This window comes from Haemorhous mexicanus, chromosome 2 (assembly GCF_027477595.1).
Source record: "Haemorhous mexicanus isolate bHaeMex1 chromosome 2, bHaeMex1.pri, whole genome shotgun sequence".
NCBI lineage: Eukaryota > Metazoa > Chordata > Aves > Passeriformes > Fringillidae > Haemorhous > Haemorhous mexicanus.
The window spans coordinates 112,031,748-112,056,439 of record NC_082342.1 but is presented as its reverse complement, the minus strand read 5'-3'; the positions used below and the strand labels follow the sequence as shown (position 1 = coordinate 112,056,439).

The following is a 24,692-nucleotide window of genomic DNA, read 5'->3' as shown; positions in this document are numbered from 1 at the left end:
TGATTCTAATAATTCTGTAGTTTAAATTCTACAGCTTTCTTATATATTTTCGAATAAACCACACAGCTGGGATGCAATTTCATGTTAGGGGGACCAGAAAGGAGCTTAAATCCAGAAAGGCTGTGTGAAACCTGCTCTTTCAAAATTAGGAGAATTTAAAAGCCACTCCCTGAGTTATACTGAAATAATCTTAGTTAAATCCTGACATCATGACACATACTTCTTTTTTTATGTAATGTTGTTGAATTAATAGTAGTACTTTACAGAAAATTTAAAAGTGCTGTCGGTTATAGTGCAGTGAAGAAAGTATGTGCAGACTATCACTTTCTAGTAATTCTGGAAACAAAAAGGGGAAATTTTAGGAATGTAATGAAGAGATGCCAAATAAAAAAACAAACCAAAAAGGTCTTATTGAAGTTGTAAAAGCAAGTTAGTTTACCTGGTGCACTTCATAACCTATAGAGGAAGTCGTAGCTGATAATGCAGTGTAGAATCCCACTGACCTTACAGACCCTGCTAGTTTTCCAATTGTATTCAGGACTTGCAATCATGAAGATTTAAAGTATTGAGGAAGATGCTTTTGTCCCTTCAATGTTGTGTAGAGGGCCATAATGATTTTTCTTAAGACAATACGGGGAAGTGTGATTTACTTGGTTCATGTCCCTTACTTGCAAGGGACTTAAAATCCATATTGCCCAGAGGTCCATCTAGTCTTTAGTTTACAGTAATTCTTCACTTTGAAAGGAAATAATGTGTTTCTTACACATGGGGAATTACATATCTGGTTTTTGTTTAACAGACATTTAATTGTTTGGTCAATCTGTTTACTACTTTGGATTAATAATTATTTATATAGCCCAAGATTGGTCGGCATTTTCATAAATGTGAAATACAAAAGAAACCACAACCCATGATAAATATACTTCAGAGAGTCTTTTCCAAATGAAAGAAAATAGTTTAGAAAATGAAATAAAGCTGATCAAAATTTTCCGTCTTCAACTGAGGGTAAATTATATCCTTTGTGTTATTCTTTTTTCATGATGACACTTTGCACCTGCTGTGAAACAAATAAAACAGTACTAGAAGAGGGCATGTTTTTCCTTTAATCTGACAAGAACCTGCTGAAATTTAAAACTCTCCTTTTCAAATTCTATAATTATATAGTATATTGCTAATAATTTGCATCAATCATGTCTTGGATCTATCACATATCCTGTGTATTTTAGAAAATTGATAGAATGGGGAAAATTTCTCATACTTACACGAAATACAAGTGTAAGAGTTTTTTTGTGAAATAACATTGCAAAACGAGATCCTGAATTCTTTTAAGAATAAGAAATGAGCTGCTGCTTTAAACACGACACACTGAATAATTTGAAGGTACTATTAAGCTTCTATTTTACCACAAAGAATAATTTTATACTGTCTTCATTGAAAAAATGAGCATTCTGCTTTCACTGTCAATACACTATCAACAAAAATATACTGATCTGTGACCATGAGAGATATGATAGTGTGGAGGTCATAAAGGTGGGGTTCTACTGCATAACAGCATTTATCCTGAGATGGAAGTATTGTTTTTGCCATTTGTTTGAAGACCTTTTTTAATATACTGTATTTAGGTTTCTGTGAGACATCCATGTCTTTGAAGACCAGTACTTCATTCTCTACTAAGTTCTGTGCGTGCTCATCTTGGAACACTTTGTGCTTGCAGTTTTACTTTTTAAGCAGAGATTTATGTGCCTGGATCATTGCTATCAGGTGCCAAGGATCTCAGATAAATTTCTCTCATAAAAACGGTTATATCTGAAATTAGGAGTAAGGAGTTAGTGCCTCTCCTTGAGTATTCAGTAAGACTGCTGTACTTTGCACTGTGTCATCTCACTGTTTAGTATTTAAACACCTGCTTTTTTTACATGTTGTCTAAAAATTCTGGGATTTGTTCCTTTTGTTAGACATCTTGTATGTTGCAGTGAATATTAAGACATGCATCATAAGTAAATTATGTAACCTTACATATCACATCTATAAGGTAACAGTGGGAAGAGATGCTGGAAATCTGACTTTATAGCACTGCATATGTGTTGTGGTCATTCAAGCTTCGAAATGCTATGGGCTGTAGCTTATTTTTAGTATTTTGGTTCGCAGAATGAAATCCCAAGTGAATGTGATGAAAATGTGCATTTCTACAATTAGGAAATAAGTTTAACAGAATGCAATAACATGATTTCTTCTGAAAAAGATTGCATTGAAAAGTATTAAAATGATAAAATATTCACTAGACTATTTTTGATGAAGTTTTCTGTCTTAAGGTCTCATTATGATGGTGCATTTTTGTCTCAATTATTATGTAAGCTTTATGTGCTATTTGATAACTAGCTAATTTTATTACATAAAAATGAAACTTTAACATCTCTATATAAATATTATAAAGTCTTGATTCATTTTAATAATTAAGTATTGAAACTATATGTTGAGCACTGAAAGATAATTTGCACTTTTTTAAGATTAGGCTATTGCGAGATTAATATATTCCATTTTATCAGAGCTCAAGAGAAACAATTTGCTTTGTATTTGCTGCTCTTCACAGAATGGCTTCCCTTCCTATAGTAATCAAGACTGTGTGTTCTAGTATAAACTTGCTGCCTGATTTAACATTTCATGTTCTTAGTGTGGATAATTTTTAATTCCCAGAAATTTTATTTCTTGTTCTGCTCATCCAGGCAACACGGAAGGAGATTGAGAAGCGCCAGGTCCAGCTTAAGAGCATCAGTGACTTAGGAGAGAATTTGAAGACAGTGATGAAAGGAAAGGAAAGTCTTGTGGATGATAAACTCAGCCTGCTGAACAGTAACTGGAAAGCAGTAACTTCACGTGCTGAGGAATGGTTCAATCTCTTACTGGTAAGGAAAATGCATTTCTTCCCATAGAGGAAATGTTGGTTTCCTGTTGTACATGCCCAGCCTTATAGAAGTGCTTTTTTTGGTGCCTTGGACTGTGCTTATTGAATACACAGAATCACAGGCAATCAGATTGATTGTTGTTTAGTACATTTGTATGTTTTGAAAACCTCATTGATTACCAAGTGGAATTTTGATTGTTAGCAGTTTGCAATCCTGTCTGTCTGAACAGTTCTTCTATTGGTTTTGGTTTGTTTTTTTTTTTTTTTTTCCTAATAAATCAAATGCAGTTTAAAGGATGGAGATTACTTCAATAGTCAAGTAAAAAAAATAGTCAAGTAAGCTGAGAAAGTATTGATACCAACAACATCAGCTACTTTTGGCTGCACTGGCATTTCTGTTTGAAATAGTACAATTGGGAAATTAGTTTCCACTTTCAAGTTGGTTTGGCCCACAGGGTAGTTCTGGTGTGTGTGTGAGTTTGATTCCTTTTAGAGGCAACTAAATGGTAAGCTCTTCTCAGAGTGCACACGTGACGTGCTGAAGGACTATGATTTGGTCTTTCAGAACCTCCTTTGCACAGGCATGTTTAAGTGGGGATAATTTCTTAAGGGGACTGGATTAAGGGTAATAGTCAGTAAAACCCCTAATACACATTTCATACAGATTCAGAAACCTCATCCCCAGCTGCCTCAAACTACAGACAGTCACATAACTTTATTCATTCTGTCCTGAAGAGGTGACAGCTTGAACCCTTAACTACAGAAGGGTCTTAACAACTGGGCTGTCAGAATTCTTTGAGAAATCTTACATGCTGTTTCTGTTCCTGAGAGCATGGGAATGCAGTTTCACCCTGGAGAAACAGAAGTGGTTTTTAAAGATGTGTTGGCCTTAGTCATGGCTTTTCAGGGCTTGATGTGTTGGAGTTCCTCTAGAGTCTGTATGGCTGCTTTACAAATACTTTGGCAATAAATATATAGCATCACTACAGGGCATCCTCAGCTGAGTAAAGTATCTGGAAAACTTAAGCATTTCATTCAGAATCATGCAGGTGCACAGATTTAATGTGGAACTGATTGTAAGAAGCATAAAATGGAGTTTACAGGTTGATATAGTTATGTGTTCCTGTACATCCTCTCTTTCCCTGCTTTGGATTCTGTGGTTAACATTTGCTAAAACACATGATAAAAAGGTGTAAGAGAGGTAACTGGGGGGTTTTACCAATTTTAGAACAGTGTAAAAAAAAGGTAGGTACATTTGGGTGTCAAAAGAATTGGTAATATCTTTTGATTTTGGGTGTGTGGTCTACATATGTATTGTGTGAGATATGCATAGGCCCTATTCTAGGGAGCTCACCCAAAAAGACAAAGTTTTAAATGAAGCAGAGAAATTAAGATTTATCAGAATATCAACTAGAATAGCTTTTAAAGAGAAAAGTCTCAAAGCAGAGTAGTTGAGAAGAGTCTCAAAGCTATGAAATGCCCATAGGAGGTTTAGATACAAAGCTCCCAGTCTTGATTGTGATTTTGCAAGTGCATCCTTGTGGCCATTTGAGTTTCAGTCAATTGACTGGCTTTCCAAAATGCGTTCTGGACCTTGTTCTTGGGAAACACTCCTTTGCAGTTCCTGTAGGTCTGGCTCACAGCTTCCTGTTCCTCTCAGCACCTCGCTGATCTGCCAACACCTGCGTCTTGCTGTGATTTTGTCATCCTGCTGCCTGTCACTTTGGAAGCTTCTCTCTCTCTCTCCTAGAATGTCTTTTACAAGAAACCTAACATGCAAAGTGAAGGAAACAGGAGATTCTATCATTCACAAAAAAAGAAGTTACTGTGTAAAATAAACAAGTTTTCATAATGTCATAATGTGTGCATGTTTGCCACACTTGGCATAACTACAGCTGTTATTTCAGTTCTGATTACATTTTTTGTATGCAGTGTTTACCTTTTCCACATACAGGATTATCAAAAGCACATGGAGGCTTTTGATCAGAATGTAGCTAATGTCACTACTTGGATGTATCGTGCTGAAATACTGTTGGATGAATCTGACAAACAAAAACCCCAGCAAAAAGAGGAAATTCTTAAGGTAAAAAAAAATGTGATTTACTGGAAAGCATTAATTTTATTCTAAAAAGGACTGTGTCAAAACGAGCATATTTCAAAAGGTATCACAAATGGATTAAATTTTTTTTTTCTGTGCTAAAGCTACCCTCTAGCAACTTGTAGATTACTTAATAAATTTGCTCTGTAATACCAAAATTAAATCCATGCAGAAATAAAACCAGATTGTTATTATAATTCTTGGGAATTTCCTGTTGAGTAAAACAGCAGCTTATAAAACACATGTCTGCTGGAGAGTACTCGTTTAACTCAAGGTTTTGGATTTTTTTGAACAAAATATTTTCCTTTTCCGTCCCCTTTATTTTTAATTGTTTTTCTGTTTTTCTGTGATACTTTTCCAATATGTATGATATTTCTGTCATATGATTGTTTTAATTCTACAAACATTGCTATACACTGAGGCCAGATAAGCAACACAGACAAGAATATAATATGTTGAGTTAGCTGTAGCATCAGGGGTTAATGTCTTGAGCTTGGGGTTTTAGTTGGCCAATTGCATCATTTGACCAAATGATGAAAAATTAACTTGCAATATGGATGTGTATGTTAAAATATCTAATTTAAAATACCTTCCTTAAGGAAAGCATCAAATTATTATCTAAAGGGACTTCTTTTTTTCTTCTGAAGTCAATGTGAAATTTTACTTTGTAATGAACTCCATGGTCATGACATAATATCTGAGTAGAGTTTGCAAATCAAAATCAGAATTGTATTGCTGACACTGACGTAATGATGCCATTTACTGCAGCAAAGTTTTACAAATTCTTGGGCATAAATCAATGCCTCATTGATCTTGGCAGGATTATGAGACTGGCTTTTGTAGATGAATGAATAATTTTGCCACCATCAGATACAAAGTAAAATTATCAATACCTATATTTATGTTTGCATTGCACCAAGGTAGTTCATGCAGAGAGTAAAATGTAATTTCTAATGCCCAACTGTATTTTTGATTCCCAAATGCCTTGCTATCTATTTTTGGCCTCTGCCTGTACTGGGATCTACTGTTGAGATTAATATTGTAGAAGATAAAGGCTTTTGCCTTCTTTTTTTTTTTTCTTTTTTTCTTTTTTTCTTTTTTTTTTTTTTTAAATTTGTGACTGATTTATAGAAAAAAATAGGACTTTTTTTTTTTTTTTTTAATCTGGTAATTTTTACTTGCTTGAACTATGCCCCTGAGCAGTATTGAAAACAACAATTACACATTATGTTCTATAATACATGTATTAGCAGCTCATCCTAGCTTCAGGAACATAGAATAATTTAGTGCACCCTGAAATATGCTGCAATATTATTGCAGATAAGAATCTGCCTAAAAATAATGATCCCCATTAATTTCAGCCAGGCGATACTAAAGCAGACTTTTAGATACATTCCTGCTATAAATTTGAGGGATACAAGTGGGAATGTTATCCAAGGTATTTCTACTGGATTTACACACTCATGCATAATTATCTGAATTTGCTTTGTGGTTTTGCTCCCTATTCCTTTGCACACTTTCTCTCTCTCTCTCTCTTTCTCTCTCTCTGCATTTATTACTAACTTCAAGCCCTGTCTCTTGCTCACGGACTGTAGCGCTTAAAGGCTGAGCTGAATGACATTCACCCCAAGGTGGACTCTGTGCGTGACCAGGCCAGAGACTTGATGGCAAACCGTGGGGACCACTGCAGGAAAGTGGTAGAGCCCAAACTCTCAGAGCTCAACCAACGATTTGCAGCTGTATCACAGAGAATTAAGAGTGTAAAGGTAGGAGGACTTGCTTCCCTAAGGAGATGCATAAAAAAATGGTTTGTGTAAGGTGCACAATTGCAACTACATAGTGGGGTAGAGTTCCTCGAAAAACTGAGCTTTAAAAGGAAAACAATGTAGAAACTAAGGATTTCTTTTTTTTTTTTTTTTTATTAAGTGTGATGATTTGGTGGTTTTGCCATTAAGATCTTTTTTCACTGTTTCACAATTAGAAGTGTTCACTGAATTTATATGAACGTAACAATGATTAAGTCATTAACTTACAAAAAATGAACATCTGAGAATTAGTAAGTCTCTAACTTTGCAAAGTATGAGTAACCTTTTTCATATGGATTTGGTTTTGAGAGCTAATTTTTCTTCAAGTTCATTTGGTCTTTTCCTATGAGTCTGAGATTCACCAATTCTGGAGATAGAAATAGACAGGTAGAGATTTTATCAATTGTACATCAGTTACTCATCTGTAGAACCAGCATGACTGCTAAATCTGAATTCAGTGTGGATTAGGCAATTTTTAGCCAAGTTGTGCCTTCTGATTTTGAATGAAGAAGGACATAAGCCACCTACTTTCTCCATTGTATTTTGCTGCCTTTATTCTGAAGAGCTGTTCAGCAGATTAAATGAGGCAGCCATGAAGGTTGGTACAGAGGATAATGGGAATGCACAGATCCAAACCAACTGTTATTGCTGGTTGCTGTACTAATACTGGAAGTAAATGCACAGAGATCCATGGCAAAGCAGGAAATAAGCTTGGCAAAAAGCATAAGCAAAGAGACATGGTTTCCATGAGTTGTTAGGATCTGTGCACAGTTCAGTATCCTGCCTAACCAGCATCTCTCTGTGGATATTTGGGTTTATTTAGGTTTCTTTTCTGAAGCAAAATAAAGTCTTCTGAATAAAGGTAACAATTTTTTCCTTAATAGCCATCAGTAGTATTTCAGCCATTCCAGCTTCTTACCAACTTCTTACACATGTACAAGCTGTAGACGGAGGACATCTTTGCAAGAACTGTGTTGTCTGATGTTTTTGCTCTGAACATCGGCTATCTGCAGTCTGGATTTCTATTTCAGTTTTACTTTGCATTTCCATGTTATTGTAAACTTGCAGAGTTGATGCAGCCTTTGGTGGGATCCTGTGAAATTATTGCTTGTCCTAGGGAAAAATAGGACTGCCTGTAGATGGCTTATTGGGGGTTCAATGTTCAGCACTGCATGTTGTGGGCTCACTCAAAGATGGGACAAAAGATTCTTATCAAGATGAAGTGTCTTCTGAACACAGCCTGCACATATCTTCCACCTGCAGCCTTCTCTCTCACGTTTTCTTCCATTTCTGAAGGCAAGGTGGGCTGGAATTGGCAGAACCACACTAAGATTTAGAGAAGAAGTACCCAGCAAGATGAGAGGAATTAGTATAGTACACAAATTATAATGGTAAATTAGAATTTAGGGGACCTTTTCCAAGACCTTGGGAAATGCACGAGTAGAATATGATTCACAAAGGATACTTGCTATTATAAGTAGTGAATCAGATAGAGAGGTAAAAAAATAGTCTGAATTATTGACTATTCTACTGACTTGCTATATGAATTTGTATAAAGGACCAAATGACTGTGTACTTTATTTTGTCTACCTGTATAATGTAGGCAATTGTACATTCCTTATGTTTTGGCTTAATGAGCTGGAAAATTATTATTATTATGGGGTGATATGCTTCCTAAATGTTTTTGCTTTTTCCCCCTAGATTTATGTAAAATTATTCTCTCTGTGAAGGATTAAAACATAAATTCAAGAGGCTTGAAAGCTATCATAACCTATTTTCAATTACTCATCTGTCTTCAAATTAAGTTTTTTTTTTCAATTATTAACAATAATCAGTACAACAGTGAAGTAAATAAGAAATGATCCATTAAGTCAGTGAATGATAGTATATAATTGTCATGTCAAGAATTAACAAAATGTTCATAATATACTGAAATGAGACTTAACATTTTCAAGTAGTCTTTGAACATCCTTCAATTACTGGAAGTAATTTGGTAGTTTTCTTTCCACTTTCTTCTTTGTTATTGTTCTTAGCCTTTTTCAGAGACTGTAGATTTTATATTCCAATTTTATTAGTTGGTTTGTCTTTTAATGATATTTAAGTACTTTAGAAAATATACTTCAGAGCATTTCAGAAGAAATTACTGCGTAGTTTTCTAATATTTTAACTCAGCTGAAGTGCATGATGAGTGTAATTCTGAGCCTTTTAATGAAATTTTTTGAGCACAGTATTATTCTCTATAAATATTTAACATTATTGTATTTCCATTAATGTTTTTAAATGTGCAAAATATTTGTTGTTAAAATAATCAACCAGATACAATTAAGTCTTTTTTACTCTGAGTCTTCAAGGTCATCTGAGAAAATATTTCATTTGACATGCTGTCTCATGTTTTAACTGATTAATTTTTATTGTTGCTGTCTTCATTACATAATATATAATATAATACCTAATACAGTAATAAGTCATTGTATCAGAGGAAAGAGTAAAAGAGAGCTGGTTAGGATATAATGTGCTTATGTCTTTAGCAAGAAAGACAGGTGCTCATCCAAGAGTTCCTAGACCATCAAAAAGCATTAATTACCTTTAAGTATAAATTTTATGCAACAACCACTGAGATTTTTTCTTCTTCTGGGTTTTAAGCTTTGAAGGAAGAAACAATTTCTGTTGATAATTTGCAACGCAATTAATAAATAACTATATATTGTCCATAATATATGTATAGATACATTCACTGGCACTGTGTCAAATGGACAAAAGGCAGTACATTGTTTTTAAAGAAGTAGCACTTGTTGGAGAGTTCAAAACTGAATACTAAACTAAAGCAGCATAATTATACTGTAATTTATTTTGGAGGAATTGAGTCTTTTTTCTTTGGTTGACTTTAGTTTTTTGTCCTGAATTTTTGTTGAGGCTTTTTGAAACAAAACCTTAACTTTTGTTGATTGCTTTCCCAAAATGTTACAAAATACTATTAGGGGAATATTTTACACAAAGGTTTTCTGTCCTTTGTTTTGTAGCATTTACCTGGCACTTCTACTATTCTATGTGAGAGAACAGTGATTTCAAAACTAAACCAGATTATTATTAAAATTTTCTCAATTCTTAATAGTAGGGGTTTTTTCATCTGAATAGACTTCTTGTTGCTGTATGAATAATTTCTGACAAACCAGATTTAACCAAGAAGTGTAAACTCTTTTTTTTTTTTTTTTTTGGAAAAATACTATTTATTTGGACTTTTTCTTACACACAAATGTGAGAATGTATTTTAATTTTTTTCTTTTTAATTTTCATTCACCTTAAAATTCTTTGGTTTACTTACATGGAAATTTTACATAAATTTGTATCTTTATTTGTATCTTTAGGTACTTTGAGTATGGTGTAGATATTTTTCAACGTGATGGAAAGTCTACCATTGTTTTAGAAATAGGGGGTAGCACAGATATCTCTTTTAATTTCTGTTTCTGAAAAAACTGAAATGTATGCTTTAAATAAATAATATTTTTATTTCCCCATTTTAGCCTTTCATCCCTTTGAAGGAATTGGAGCAATTTGACTTCGATATACAAAAAATGCTTGAACCACTGGAGGTTGAAATTCAGCAGGGAGTGAATCTGAAAGAGGAGGACTTCAATAAAGATATGGTAATTGGGTTGAAATGGAAGTCTGAGCAAAATAGGAAGGGAGATGAAAAAAATCTGAGTGAAAATCAGAAACCCATATTTGTGTTAGGATCTTTGGATATAACTTAGGCAAAATTTTTCTATGCTAATATATCATAAAATAAAAAGTCCTAAATTAGTACTAACTAAATTTTTTTGTGCTAACTTAATCTTTAACTTATCGGAAAAGCATTTCTTGTCCCTCATGAAAACACTAAGCAGAGCGTGAATGTTATCCATGGGTTCTGTGCTACTACTAGCAGTAATACAGAACATTGAATGAATATTAAAATATCTGTAGTGGTATAATAGAACAGGAAAAGTCAGAATGATGTAACAAAATGGGCACTATAGGAAATAAATACATTCACTAAAAATAAATGCTCATGAAAAGAAATGCCACTTGCCAATTGGTTCTTCACCAATCTGCATATAGCATTTAATGTAAACAGGTTTTGTGGCTGTGGTAAGCTTTATTGCTTAAGTTTTATTGTTGCAAGTCATAAAACCATTTCTTCATATTTGCTGGTGGTGGAGGGAAGGAAAAATAGAAGTAAAATACTGCAGTGTTTTGCTACTGTTAAAATTGTGGTGTGTGTTCTCCAGAGTGATTTTCAGAGACGACATTTTTTGGCTGGGCAAAAAGGGAGATTCATCTTTGGACCTTCTCTTCTTGAGTCCTCAGCAAGATCAAGTGTATATTTGTTTACAACCAATATAAAGACTCAATATTATTTTACTTTTAAGGAATTCTTCAAAGATGTCTGTTTCATATCAGTGCTGGAAGGAATCTTTACAAGCTGTTTATTCTTCTGTTCAGGAAAAATAAAATTTTAGGCTCTTTGTGCTGCATGCAGAATTTAGCATATTATGTGGTGTTAAATTCAAAGTGAATCAAGTTTGACAGGGCACTTTCCACTACCTGAGCGTATTTGGTTCCCTTTCTTTGCATCAAATGTTTAGAGTGGTTCAAGAAACTGCCAGAAGCTGTGATGTAGATTCAGCTTTGAAGATTCATAGATTTGTAGGTGGCTTCTATGTTAAAAATGCTTAGTGATAGCATTTTCCCTATCAGAATAGCTGATTTTCAATGTGATGATACACAGAATAGTCAGTAATTGCATGGTCTGCCAGCACACTGGCAATTTCAATCTCTACTGACAGTTGTTTAGAATATTTTACATATGTATACTATTTTTGTTTTAAAGAAAAATATATTTCAAGTTTTTTCCTGCGTTTTTATGCTGTTTTCCTGGATGCTGCATAAGAACTAATACCAAAAATCTGTAGATTTGCAGGTCCTCTTACTTTTATCTCTCTATGTATATTGCAGAAAGCAAGTAAAAGTTACTTGATCATCAGTATACAGCTGCAAGTGTCTGTTACATGATTACTTTAGCATGGTCTGTGTCTACAAGTACTTAAGTAATGCACATTATAATGCTTATTTTGTTGGTTATAATGTGAATAAAATGCACATTATATTGGTTATTTTTTTAAATCAGAGTGAAGAGGATGAGAGCACAGTAAAAGAATTGCTGCAAAGGGGCGACAGACTTCAAAAGGGAGTCACAGATGAGAAGAAACGTGAGGAAATAAAGAAAAAACAACAGCTGTTGAGGACTAAACATAATGCCCTCAAGGTATAGGAGCTACAGTTATAAGCACATGCTATTAAACCCGTTTTTTTTTTCATTTCAGGGCATCTTTTTTGCTAAATGAATTGTCATTACTATTTAGGGATGAGTAATTTGAAACTATTTGGCTATAGATGTATTTTTTAATACAGTTCTCTTGATGCTTTGCAAAAGGCATTTTACAATCTCCAGCTGGAGGAGTATTGTCTTATCCTCAGCATTACAACTGTGTGACTGCCAACTGGACAGCACTGATTTCTTTGATAATTCCTTTTTTAACATATTATGTGTGTTTTATATTTCTTCAACAGCAGTCACGACCTTAGTTAGAATCAGATCCTGCAAACTTACATTCTCAGTTAAATAACACGATTCTGGCCATGAATGAGTTGTTTCTCCTTCAGTAAAATACTTACACTCCTGTTAGAAGAGTGGCTCCAGCCTATCTAGAATAGGATGGGTGGTAATACCAATGGACATAGGAGTTGAGAGGCTGAAACCCAAAGTTGCATATGGAAATTCTGAGTTGAAACAATCCAGGAGGTAAAACTGTGATAATGTTCCTAGAAATGCACATGGTGTGTTTCCAGCTAACAGATTTAATTGGAAGTATCATCTTTCTATGACAAATAAAAGTGATGAAAGATAGAATCTTACAATTAGAGAGTCACCTTGGTCACCTACCTGGAGCTGTAGGCACTGGCTACTGCAGGAGAATTTTTATGTAATCAGCAAGCAGAATCTTTCTTTCTTTGGATAATTTTGATTAAGTTATCTTTGGTTTTGGGAACATGGCACTTTTACCTTTACTTGTTACTTATTTTTATGCATGCTCTTTCCTTTCCAGTGGGTTTAATTCTAATTCTTAAAATTTTGCAAGTCTGTGTGAATTCAGGAGAAGGATAACTAGGATATACTGTGGTTTCGTCCACATTTAAAAGAAGCTTGAAATCTATTAGGTGTATCTTTGACTGTTCTAGCTAAATGGAAGCAATTAATAATTTTTGTGTTGGAGAAACAAGAACAGTGCTTATTGCATTGTGCTGTTGAGCAGATCCTCCTTGGCTGTTTTTTATGGTATAGTGATAGATTTTCCTTTGGGTGACTCAGTCAAGGCATTCACCCTGGTGAAAAAAAATTCAAGAATGGTTCAGGCAAATTAATCTGAGTATTTTTATATAAAATATACCAGTAATTTTTAAATTTACTTCCCAATAAGAAATTATAGTAATTAAAAAAATTTCTGAATTCTGCAAGAGTGAAGTTAAGCAGTTAAAGCCAAATGTATATTTAATAACATTTCTAAAGGAAAAAACCAAACATTTTATACCTTCCTGCCAAAAAAAGTTTTAATCCTTTTTAAAGCAGAGTTATAAACACATTAAAGACATTTGTTATGTATGTGGTATTTAATTTAGATAAAGAAAACCTGTCTTTGCAAACTTTTCTGCATTGCAGTGATTTTCATTTGAATAGCTACAGAGTTTTCATGCAGGCTAGAAATTCACAGGAGTCCACAAAATACAGGAGTCCCACTTTTGGCTAGATACTAAGTGGGCTGTGTTTCCATCTGTCCAGTAAGTATTCTGAGCAGAAGTGTTTTATATAAAATATTGACATTTATGTAAGAGTCTTAACTTCTCTGAATATTGGTGACTGTCTCAGTGGTTTATTCAACATGTGAACAACACTGAAATAGGTAACCTCCTTTTAAACAAACAAAAAAAAAATTGTTAAACTGATGCAAATATGTTCAGTTACTCATATACTTGCTTTAAATATCAACATTTAATTAAAAAATTAGCAGCCTTGTACACTTTTTTTCCCTTCAGTGTGCACACATGCCAGTTCATATTTTATAAGCCTTTAATTCATATTCTAATAATGTCTGCACTGTGAACAGGACTTGAGAGCTCAAAGAAGAAAAAAGGCTTTAGAGATTTCTCATCAATGGTATCAGTACAAGAGGCAGGCTGATGACCTAATGACATGGCTGGATGACATTGAGAAAAAGTTAGCCGGTCTGCCAGACCACAGAGATGAGCAGAAGCTAAAGGTAATGTTGTTTTGGGTTGGCAATGATAGATCTTTTGGAGTGATAGTTTATCTGTAGAACAGACAGCAAATGCAACAAACAATCCTACCTTATAGCTACAGAAAGTTATATGTTCAGTTCTTTATTTCTGTTTATAGTAAAGCAAACCCTAATTATCTGTGTTCAAAGTGACATTTCTTGTTGTACTATATTTTCTATTTGTTTCCTATACAGAATGATATATAAGTAATTTGAAACACACTAAATATAATGTTTTGTCAATAATACAGAAAGTGTGCAATGTATTAAGAAGCATCAAATGTTTTCTAGTAAAAATTGTAATTGATTTTATGTATCTTTGTTCCAGATGAACAAATGACTTACCAGTATATGGATGACCTCTTTCTCATGTTAGCACATTCATTTTCATCAGAACATGTTCATATGTCACTGTCAAACTCTATAGATTTATTTACATGCTGTCAAAGGTTTTCCTGGTTTATTTTACATCGTCTTTCTTTGCTTCATTCTCTGTTGAGTTTCCCACGGAGTAAAATAGAAGTTAGCTAGTACATTAAAGACCCTAATAGTATATTTGTAAGCTGTTCAAACACTATTTGTCCTGAATATGCTGACCCTTACTGAGAAAGTAATTTCTCCAATTGCCCATCCCAGTGTACTAGCAAGAATCTGAACATGGGAACTGTTGGCCTCTGCTAGCAGTTTCAGAGTATAGTAGCTCTTAGGATCTCTACAGCCCATCCCAAGAAGGTTCTTCAATTTCAGTTATTTTTATTTTGCTTAAATGTAAAATAAGATATGAATAATATGAAAATAAGCTGTAAATTTTACTTGTGACAATAAAATGGAAATGGATTTTCTGACGGAAGTATTTTGCTAATTTGAAGTTGATTGATCTAGTTAGCTAACTGTCCTGGGCCCTGTATTGGTTTTGCTCACTAGGAGATTGGTGGAGAATTGGAGAAGAAGAAGGAAGATCTGAATGCGGTGCACAGGCAGGCTGAACGCCTGTCTAAGGATGGGGCTGCAAAAGCAGTGGAGCCAACCCTGATACAGCTCAGCAAGCGCTGGCAAGATTTTGAGAGCAAATTTGCTCAGTTTCGAAGACTCAACTATGCACAAATTGTGAGTTGTTACTGGCAAACCCATATGTTTGCAACTGCTACTACTAACAGCATCCTACTAACAATGAGAGCAGCAGGGTCAGTGTCAACTCTTCAGATAATAATAAGAAAAGCCCTATTGTGTGCAACTGGGGAAAGCTTCATATGCTCTGATACAATAGTGATCTGCTTTGGTCTTAAAATTGCCCTTAACTTAAATCAGTCATCTGCAAAAAACTCAGCAATGAAAAATTTGTGTTTATTTCTGTTGCCTCATTATTTTTCCATAACATTTATCAGTTTAAAAATGTTAGTTTGCCATACATCTATTTTTTTCACTGAACATGAAAAACACAAAAGTTGTCTTTTCCAAACTACCCATCCCATGCCAATTTTAATTGTTTTTTTTATTTGTCCATAACATGTTATACTCACTTTAGGAAGTGATTGGAAAAATTTTTATGACTCCATATATAGATATCCTTTCTTCAAAGTTCTGCTTGAACTCTCAAACAAGTTTTTGTTAGAAAATGTAACTTTAAATTTGACAGGATGAAAACATAATTTTACAAACCATCTTCATGTCTTCTGAATTTGAGTTGTTTAGTTGTATATAAAATACAATTATTCTTACTGGTTTATACATGCTACAATAACTGGGTAAATAAAAGGGAAATCAACTGTCAGTATTCCAGCTTTAAAACAAGATATGTATTGAGTGTTACCCATTTTGAAGTTTAACAGAGGTTGCTTTTGCACTTAAATGAGTTTTTTCTTGCCATTCCTACTACTCTGCACATTGTATTCTGGGTTTTTGATTTTATATGAAGAAAGATAATATTTGTTTTAAGGAAGTTGCTGCTTTATGTGCTCTCTGTAATCTTAGTACTAGTGGTAAAGGAGTGTTTCATCAAAATACAATTTTATTTATTTATTTTTAAATGCACCTAGATTGCAGAGAGAACATACTGATAGGATAATGACTATTTAAATATGTGAAGTGTTCTTTTTAATTGATATATGGTAAACTATGTTTTAAAAAAGAAAAAAATTTCAAAAACCAGCAATATGTGTAAACTTTTGATAAATATACCTCTCTATATAATGTACTATATTGTGTATTTTTAACTTTTCTAATACCAAGTTACATAATGTACATGTAAAACTAATACTTTGAATAGTTATGCAGTTAATGGAAGCAATCAGAGAAACATTAACTTTGGTTTGTATGTTATTAAATCTTGTTCCATCTGATTACACTATTCAGATTACGATGGTTTACATTAAAGTTGATGGATGTAATCAGTCACAAATTGTTTATATTGACATGGAGCTAGAGCGAGAGTCACTTTGTCTTGTAAATGAGTTGGCTTTTTTTAATGAATATATTTGTTCCTTTGATAATCAAGTAAGAAATCAGATTGTGCATGCAATTTATATAAAACATTCTGCTGTCGCTGTGCTTTTTAAGTCACCCGCCACCTACCATGACAGGGGATGAATATATCCATTATAGAATTTTACTAGCAGATCAATAAACTTTATTTTAGCATATTTTTCTTTCAAATATGTAAGGTAGATGTGCATCAGCATGTTTTGAATTGCTCAGATGAATACACTCACTAACTTTTTTCATTCATGTAACCATTACATATGTTTTTCTTCTTAAAATATATAATTATATACTGTATTTATAACCTTGAAAGGTTACATTTTTAAATATTAAATATTTCATGCAAGAAGTCTACTTCTTACTATTTCTCTAGGGAATGAGATCATTCAATGAAATTTACATGTACACAGGACAGTTACTGTATCCTTCTCATTTCACATGAAAAATATCTCACTCTGTTGACAAGGACTAAGGTGATATTCATATGAAATATTTTAGAATTTATACAGAAGCTACTGAGACATGAGAGAGGCAGTAGATCTTCACGACCCAAATCACAGTGAGAAGTGCAACAGCCTTGTTATTGTTAATGTTTTGACTTTGCTGAATTAGTGAAACAGAGGGAATTTCTCAAGGTTTTTTTTCTTTTTCTTAAACAGCTTTACTACCTACCTCACAGGGATGTTGTGAGGATGCATTAATTGTTTGTGCAAGACTTTAAAATACAAAAAAAAATGAAAATTCAAACTATTCACTTGAACACATGCATATACCATCTAAAATAACTTCCACCAAGAATTTCTATGTTAACCAACAACTGAATAAAGCCATACAATAAAAATACAAAATTGATTTTTTCTTTAAAGCAAAAGAAATAGAAAAATGCTGCATTTATTTATAATTTATGATGTATTCCATAATAGTTATGTTGCAACTGAAAGTTGTTATAAATCAGTGAGGGTTTAGTTTTACTGTGTATCTTGCAATTCATTACACTTCATTGAATAAACATAGCAAGACTGCACTGAAGAAAACCTTTAATTATGTTGCTTAATGACATATTTGCATTTCTTACATTTTATTGGAGCTAATATATTTTTGATATCAAAGTGTGAAATTAGAATTATCATGCTCCCCTGGATTTTACTTTTCCCCAGTACTTGTTGGGCAGACTGTCAGAAGGATACAGGAACCATGATCTTAGAAGGATTTATTCTTTCTAGAATGGTGGATCCTTGTTAAATCCTGTGTCTCACAAATACATAGCAGCCAATATCCAAAAGCTAATTGACAAATATACATTGGTGTACATTTAGGAAAAGGAATTTCCTGTCACCACTTTTGAGAGTAGAGTATATTATATTTATATCACCTCAAACATGCATATTCTGTTTAATAACATTTTTGAGATATTAATCAGTTTGGTATAGTGTGATCCTCTATGAAATTTTTCAGTGAGTAACATATGACATTCTGTAAGGAAAAAGTTGGGTTTAATGCATTTACAGATTTAACGTGATACACAAATACATAAATGCAACTGCACACAACCTAAAATCACATTGAATGGAAAAGAAATTGCAGAGTTCTTGTTGCCTTAAAAGTTTTTCTCTCACACCTTGTTGTCTCTATTAATATGTGGTGGAATAAACAGTGGGCAGAGAATCAGTTGGTAGTAACACCAGTGGTGAAATCTGAATAACTTATAAAAATTAGTGAAATATCTCACTATAATATTTGAAACTTATGATTAACTACTAAATCCCACTGAAATCCATGATAGTTTAGGATACTAAACTTGTTTGAAAGAACAAGCCTGTACAGTTTAATCCTAAAACAGTATGCAATTTTTGAGTATTAAAATTGCATTCATTTAAAAAAAAATCAGTGAAACAGAACATTAGAGAGGTTAAGGGACAATTATTTCTAAAGCACCTCTGCAGAATTGGATATCATTAACCCTTGGCACTCACACAGTATCTTCAGAAAAGCTGTCGTATCCCCCTGCTACAGACTAAACATGAATCTTCAATTATACTGTTTTTTCTGAATCAGTTTAACCCTCTTCCACGGTGGTGAAAACAGTTATCCATTGTAAAGAAAAGGGTAGATTTCGATTGTTTCATTCAAGTAAGGATCAAAATCAGTTATCAATATGTTGATTAAGTTTAATTAAACTATCCTAATGTCTGTTTTCTAGAATTTTTTCTAAATGTGATGATTTCAACAGTCTATGAGCATATTTGTGTCATGGCCCAGCACAGACTTTCCTGAGCTGACTGAAATTACTCTGGGGGTAGAGTGCTGAAAGCCTTTATCATTAGAGAGCATTTTCTAGATGAACATAGGTGCAAGCCTACGCTGTAAATTCTTATTTCCTAAATGTCCTATTAACATATTTTATCAAGATACTCAACATTCTCTCTGCTCTTATACATGGTGGTCTTTCAGCTTTCCTCTCTTGGCTGAGCTATGCATGCTGGAAATCATAAGACAGAGTATCTTTAGGACAAGAGAATCTCTTGCAATCTATCAAAATTATGTGTCTACTATTGTATACACAAGCAAAAAAATAGGCTTACCAATTTCAGCAATTTTATTGGTGACACACACAAACGTTCTATTGAAATTTATGATCATTTTACTCCTGAAATATTTGGGCCTGGATTTTGGCCATACAGAATTGATCAAATGATAAACAACAGGAGAAACTGTCTTTTTCATACCAATTAGACTATGTTATGGTCAAGAATGAATAATGAATATAGTTATACGAAACTTATATTTATTTTTATAAGGTAAGTGGTTGAGTCTGAGAAGTTTGATAGTTACCTGCACCAAGGACAAAATACCAGCACCTTTAGTACTTCACTTTTCCAAATAAAAGTCAGTATTCTCTTTAAGATCGTTTAAAGCATTCAGAAATTCAAAATGCCTGTCTCCTAACTGGATAATCATTTCAGGTGAGAGAATATGTGATCAACTCCTGGAACCATATTAAATTTACATTTGAAATTAGAGACTTTGTTTACTTTCAGTCTTTAAGAGCGTATTGCAATTTTGAGTTAATATTTCCCTGTGCGGCTCTATTAGTTAATTTAAGAAAATTCAAGCATTCCTTTTTGCCATTAAAATATTTTTGTATATCAAGATTTTTTCTAAACTGTAAATCAAACATTAATTTAAATAAATATGTCACGGTTAGATAAGCAAAGGACTGAGTGTCCTGATTATCTGTCTGCATCAAAATAACATGGACAGTTCAATGGTGATGTACTACCATTGTTTTCAGTTGTTGTTTTCCACTGTTTTCACAAGCACTGATGCTGGAATTAAATGGTTTTCTTCTCTTATCCTTTCTCAAACGTGTCTTGGGTTAAATAAACAAGTAATTGGTTACAAGAAGAAGGGGCAAACTAATGCTTCATTATTTCTAGAATGAGTGGAGAGAGAGAGAAATAAAAGAGAGAAAAGACATTAGGAAAACAGGAAAACACCTGCTGGACAGAAGAACTGTGCAGTGATGGATTAGTGTCCAATTCACCTGTGCACTTTAGGTCTCTTAAGAACGGGACAGAGGTGATGCTGTGACACCATTTAACTTTCTGACATTGGCAGTGGCACCTTTTTTAAACAAAAAACTTTACACAGCATAGCTAAAGACTTGACTTTTTTGACCATGGTCTGCAGAAAGGATGAGGATGAATGAGGAGCTTTGGGAAGAGAATCACAGGTGAATGTTAACACCTATTTTCCAGTATCCATCAACCTGGAAATTCTTTTTTGAAAATGTGTTCCAAATAGTTTAGTTGTATTCAAAATCCTTTAATTTTCTGTGTGATTTAAGATAAAGTATGAGAAAAATGGGACAATATCAACTGAAGATGGATATTGTCTTTGATATAGTTCAAGAAGAGCTAACTTTATGGATGCATTTTACAATGCACTTTACCTTTCTGTCTAAAATAAATGCATGCTGTGTTGCAGTAATTTAAATGAAGACGTTCCATAGATTTTTTGTATAAGTGGACAAGTTTACTGTGCTATTTTGAGTTCTTCTAAAGAATATTTTTCTTCCCTCATAACTTCTTTGTTAATTCTGTACAGTATTCTCTCTCTCATAATTGCAAAGCTATAATATTTTAGCTGTACAATAAAGCTCAAAGATCCCATATTGTGAGTGACAGAACTTCACAGAAAAGATTTTTCTTGGCCATTTTTTATTATATGTTATAAACTTAAGTGATCTATTACATTCTCAAGTTTAAAAGTGAAACTTGATATCTTTACCTTGTCACATAGGAGTGAAAACTCTTTTTGCAACATGGAGTAAAGCTGGGTTAGAAATTTTCGTTTAAATTATGTAGTTATACATTTGTGGTCTTAGCCATGCCACAGGCTTTTCTCACTGCTCACAGAATGGTTGAGATGGAAACAAGGTCAAACCTTTGGTTAAAAAATCATGTACAACATAGAACCCAGTGGTCCCTGCTTTCAGACCAAACTGAGCATTATGCAACTATAATATTTTCTTCTTTATAATTACCCTGTTATTTGGAAAACAAGGCAGCTAATTACCATCTCATTTTCTCTGTTTTAGCTTATTATGATTTATTGGTGTAATAAATTACATGCTGTGGATTTTGGTGTCAAAAATTACTTGGCACTATCATTGCATTAAATAATAAGGGAAAATACTTTCTGCAGAGTGATCTGGCCCTAAGTGACAGTATTTTTTGGAGAGATGATGTTCATCTCTTGTCTACAATTCAGAACGTCAACATCACTCATGGCTGGAAGGTTTGTTTTGGTTTGCTTAGGGTTTTTGTTTTGTTTAGGGTTTTTTGTTCTTTTTTTGCATGGCTTTGGGTTTTTTTTTGTTTGTTGGTTTTTGTTGTTTTCTATAGATGCATCTGAGTATACACACAAAGCTAGGGAAGGAAGCAAATTTGTAGATGTACAGTGTGAGTGCTGAATTTTCTATTTGAGCATGTTTAGTTAGCTTTCTGTACTGCTGGATGGACAACAATTTTTTTTCACATCATTTAAAGAAACAAATTTTTTACCTGAAGTAAAAAAATCAGCCTAAGTGACATAATTGTTCTTATGTATCTCTATGGTATATCTCTATAAGGTTAGATTAAAGATGGAAAATAATTAGGTAACACTTTTTAACGTTTCTGGAATGTGTAAAGGTTTAGGGTTTAGGATTGGCTCTTTGAAGCTGTTTTCATTCATTACAGATGTGATACTTCAGTATTTTTTTTACTTTATTTCCTAAATTATGTTTACATTGTCTAACAGATGTAGCTGGCATGAATATCTGGAAAGTTAGCATCACAAATCAGCAGTTAATTCCAAAATGGTCTAATCAATTCAGATATCAGTAGTTTGTATTCTAACACATCTGAACTTTATCATTAATTGGTTCTTGGTGATCACTCAGTGGTTACACATGCATACTCAAGACAGCCCTAAAGCTTCATGCTCTTAGGCAACATAAATGCTGTCTAAGATTGGTACTTCTGTAGTCTTACTAAATCAGCCATTAAATAAGTTGGCATTGACCAAAATCTGTTCTTAAGTAGGCTGACTTCCAGCCAGTTGTGTGAAAATAGTTCTGCCACTCTTATCACTGTGTCACCTTTATAGCTATCACTGTCCAAGAAATGTGATTGTGAAATTCTATTTTGAGGAAAAATAATTTGAAATTCCTTTTATTCTTTTGGTATTATATTTCCTTCTGTGTAGCTCAGTTTATGATATTGGTTTAACAAAGTCAATAGAGTGTGTCACAAATGGGCATTATAGCTACTGAGATATAAGACTGTGTACAAGAGTTTAATTTTCTGAACTGTGAAGTAGACATTTACTGAAGTATGACATGTTTAATGTCTTTGCATCTTTTTGGTGTGAAAAGTTACAAGATCAATCCAAGAAATGGCTAACTTCTCTGAATTTATGTATTGAGTTAGCATATAAAAACTGATAATGTTTTGTCTACTGGAAGGTAACGCATATAAATCAATTACAAAAGTATTTTCCAGTTAAACCTTTAAAAATACTAAGCAGCATTTTGTTGAAAATCAGTCTAGGATGTAGATTTTGCAGTGTTCTGATTTTTCCCTTTACAAAATGTAATGTAAGCATTTGCTTATTTTGTGATTTCTAATACTGATAATGGCTATCTCTCTTGGCTCATTGGTGCTCTCTCCTCCCAAAATCCTACTGAGTATGCATGGTCTGAGCAGTGTTAAGTAAATACTTATGATACACACTTTAATGGATTTAATAATTCCTTTTATAATGCTGCAAATTTCTGTTTAAAGTTACGTGGCAGACACGGATGTCTTTGTCAGTTTTGCTCTGCTGCATTTATTAATATTGAGATATGCCATCATTATCAGAATCAATTAGGATTTATGGAAAATTTATTTAGAACAAGAGACATTTTCTATATCCCAGTACTTCAAATTAGTCAATAATGCCATCGTGTTACTCTGTTTTGGTTTTTTTCAGGACACAGTAACATTGCAGATGTGGTTTAAGACACAGATTTTTCTAAGATTTTTTTTTCTTTTAAGATAAGATTTTTCTTCTTTTGTGTTTTGAAAATTAATTACTTATATCACATATAATGAATAATATGAGTATCTTCTGCCCCAGTCTCATCATAGTGGAAATTAATTTATTTTTCTCTTTGATTAGCAAGTAGGTACTAGTGGAAGTTATCAGGTTTATAATTAACAGCAAAACTGCTGGAATTTCTGAACCATCTTAGTCCCTTATTTCTGTACAAGTTAGCAGGTCTTTAGTAAGGACAACTGGGTAAGTTTTCAAATAAGCTGCTTTTAGGTTCAGTGTGTAGCTGTACCTCAGTTTGAGGAGAGTTCCATCTAGAATCAATTATCTAAGCCAGAATAAAACAAAAGCATTGTTCAGCAAGTGGGAAAGGGGCATTCATTTTACTACTCGACCAAGTATATTTGAGGGTTCCAAATGCAAGAGGGTGTGAGGAGCACAAAGGACTGGCTGCAGTATCAAAATGCTTTGTCATAGATTTTAAACTATACATTAAAAAAACCAAAAACAACCAAAAAAATAAAGAAACAAAAAAAAAAAACCACAATTAAAAAACTCCCACAACAAAGTTACAACTATGAATATTCTTGATTTACTGTTTTAAATTAATTGCTACAGCTTTTATCTGTATTCTTCTTTTCACCTGTCCTCTGCCACATCTAAATAGGAAAAAAATGCACTCATCAGAGTGTAGCAGAACTGTCTGAGGTATTGGGAGATATCCCACAATTGAGGCCTATACATCCAGGAAAGAGACATTTACTTACGGAGAAACCTTTCCCATTTACATCCAATTATGAAGGGCACTTAAATGGAATTAACTTCAGGCTGGTTGATGCCTGTTGACAGATAGTTTTCAAAGTCAAAACTTGCAATTTTCTATTGTTACTTCTAGAATCTAAAATTTACTGAAAGGTTGTCTAATTAATGCCATTGTTAGGAATAGCCTCATTTTCTCTGGCTTTATTTAATTTGATGTATAGATTAGGCAGAGTCATTTGATCACAGAGGAAAAACTGTTAAAGCAACATTTCTCGAGTAAGGTAAGCCTTAGCAGAGAAGTATTGTGAAGGCACAAAGCACTCTCTGTCCAAGAGCAGTGCTGAAAATAGTAATGTCTATTTTTAAAGTCCCTTTTTTTATATAAGTGACCGATGAAATCAGAGACAAGCATTAAACTGTATGGTTTGAGTGTTGCAATATGCAGGATTTTGTGGACTGCAACCACTCTGCAACACGAGTAGAAAAAAAATCATATACATGAGACAATATTTATGTTCTTACATAAAAATATTATTTATTTTTTTCCCCTCAATATTTTAAAGATATTTTGCTGTTTCCAAGTGTCGTTTACGGTCTTATCTTCATAAAATTACAGAAGGAATTTATAAATTTTTAATCCTGCATCGAGGATTTAGTTGTCTCTGTACTTGAAAGAGATGCTTCTTTTTTTG

The 24,692-nt window shown here is 33.4% G+C and overlaps 1 protein-coding gene across 7 annotated transcripts in view; it reads left to right on the top strand.

The window, feature by feature from the left end:
• DMD (dystrophin) overlaps window positions 1–24,692 on the top strand; it is a 979,946-nt gene that overhangs the window by 374,237 nt on the left and 581,017 nt on the right. For 6 of the 7 annotated variants that reach the window (XM_059839939.1, XM_059839938.1, XM_059839941.1 and 3 more), the window contains 7 exons: window positions 2,724–2,903; window positions 4,857–4,985; window positions 6,596–6,766; window positions 10,327–10,449; window positions 11,973–12,110; window positions 14,008–14,160; window positions 15,103–15,285. In XM_059839939.1, coding sequence (XP_059695922.1) covers window positions 2,724–2,903; window positions 4,857–4,985; window positions 6,596–6,766; window positions 10,327–10,449; window positions 11,973–12,110; window positions 14,008–14,160; window positions 15,103–15,285 — 1,077 coding nt within the window. The remainder of the gene's footprint in view (window positions 1–2,723; window positions 2,904–4,856; window positions 4,986–6,595; window positions 6,767–10,326; window positions 10,450–11,972; window positions 12,111–14,007; window positions 14,161–15,102; window positions 15,286–24,692) is intronic. The other variant, XM_059839943.1, reaches the window with a different exon arrangement.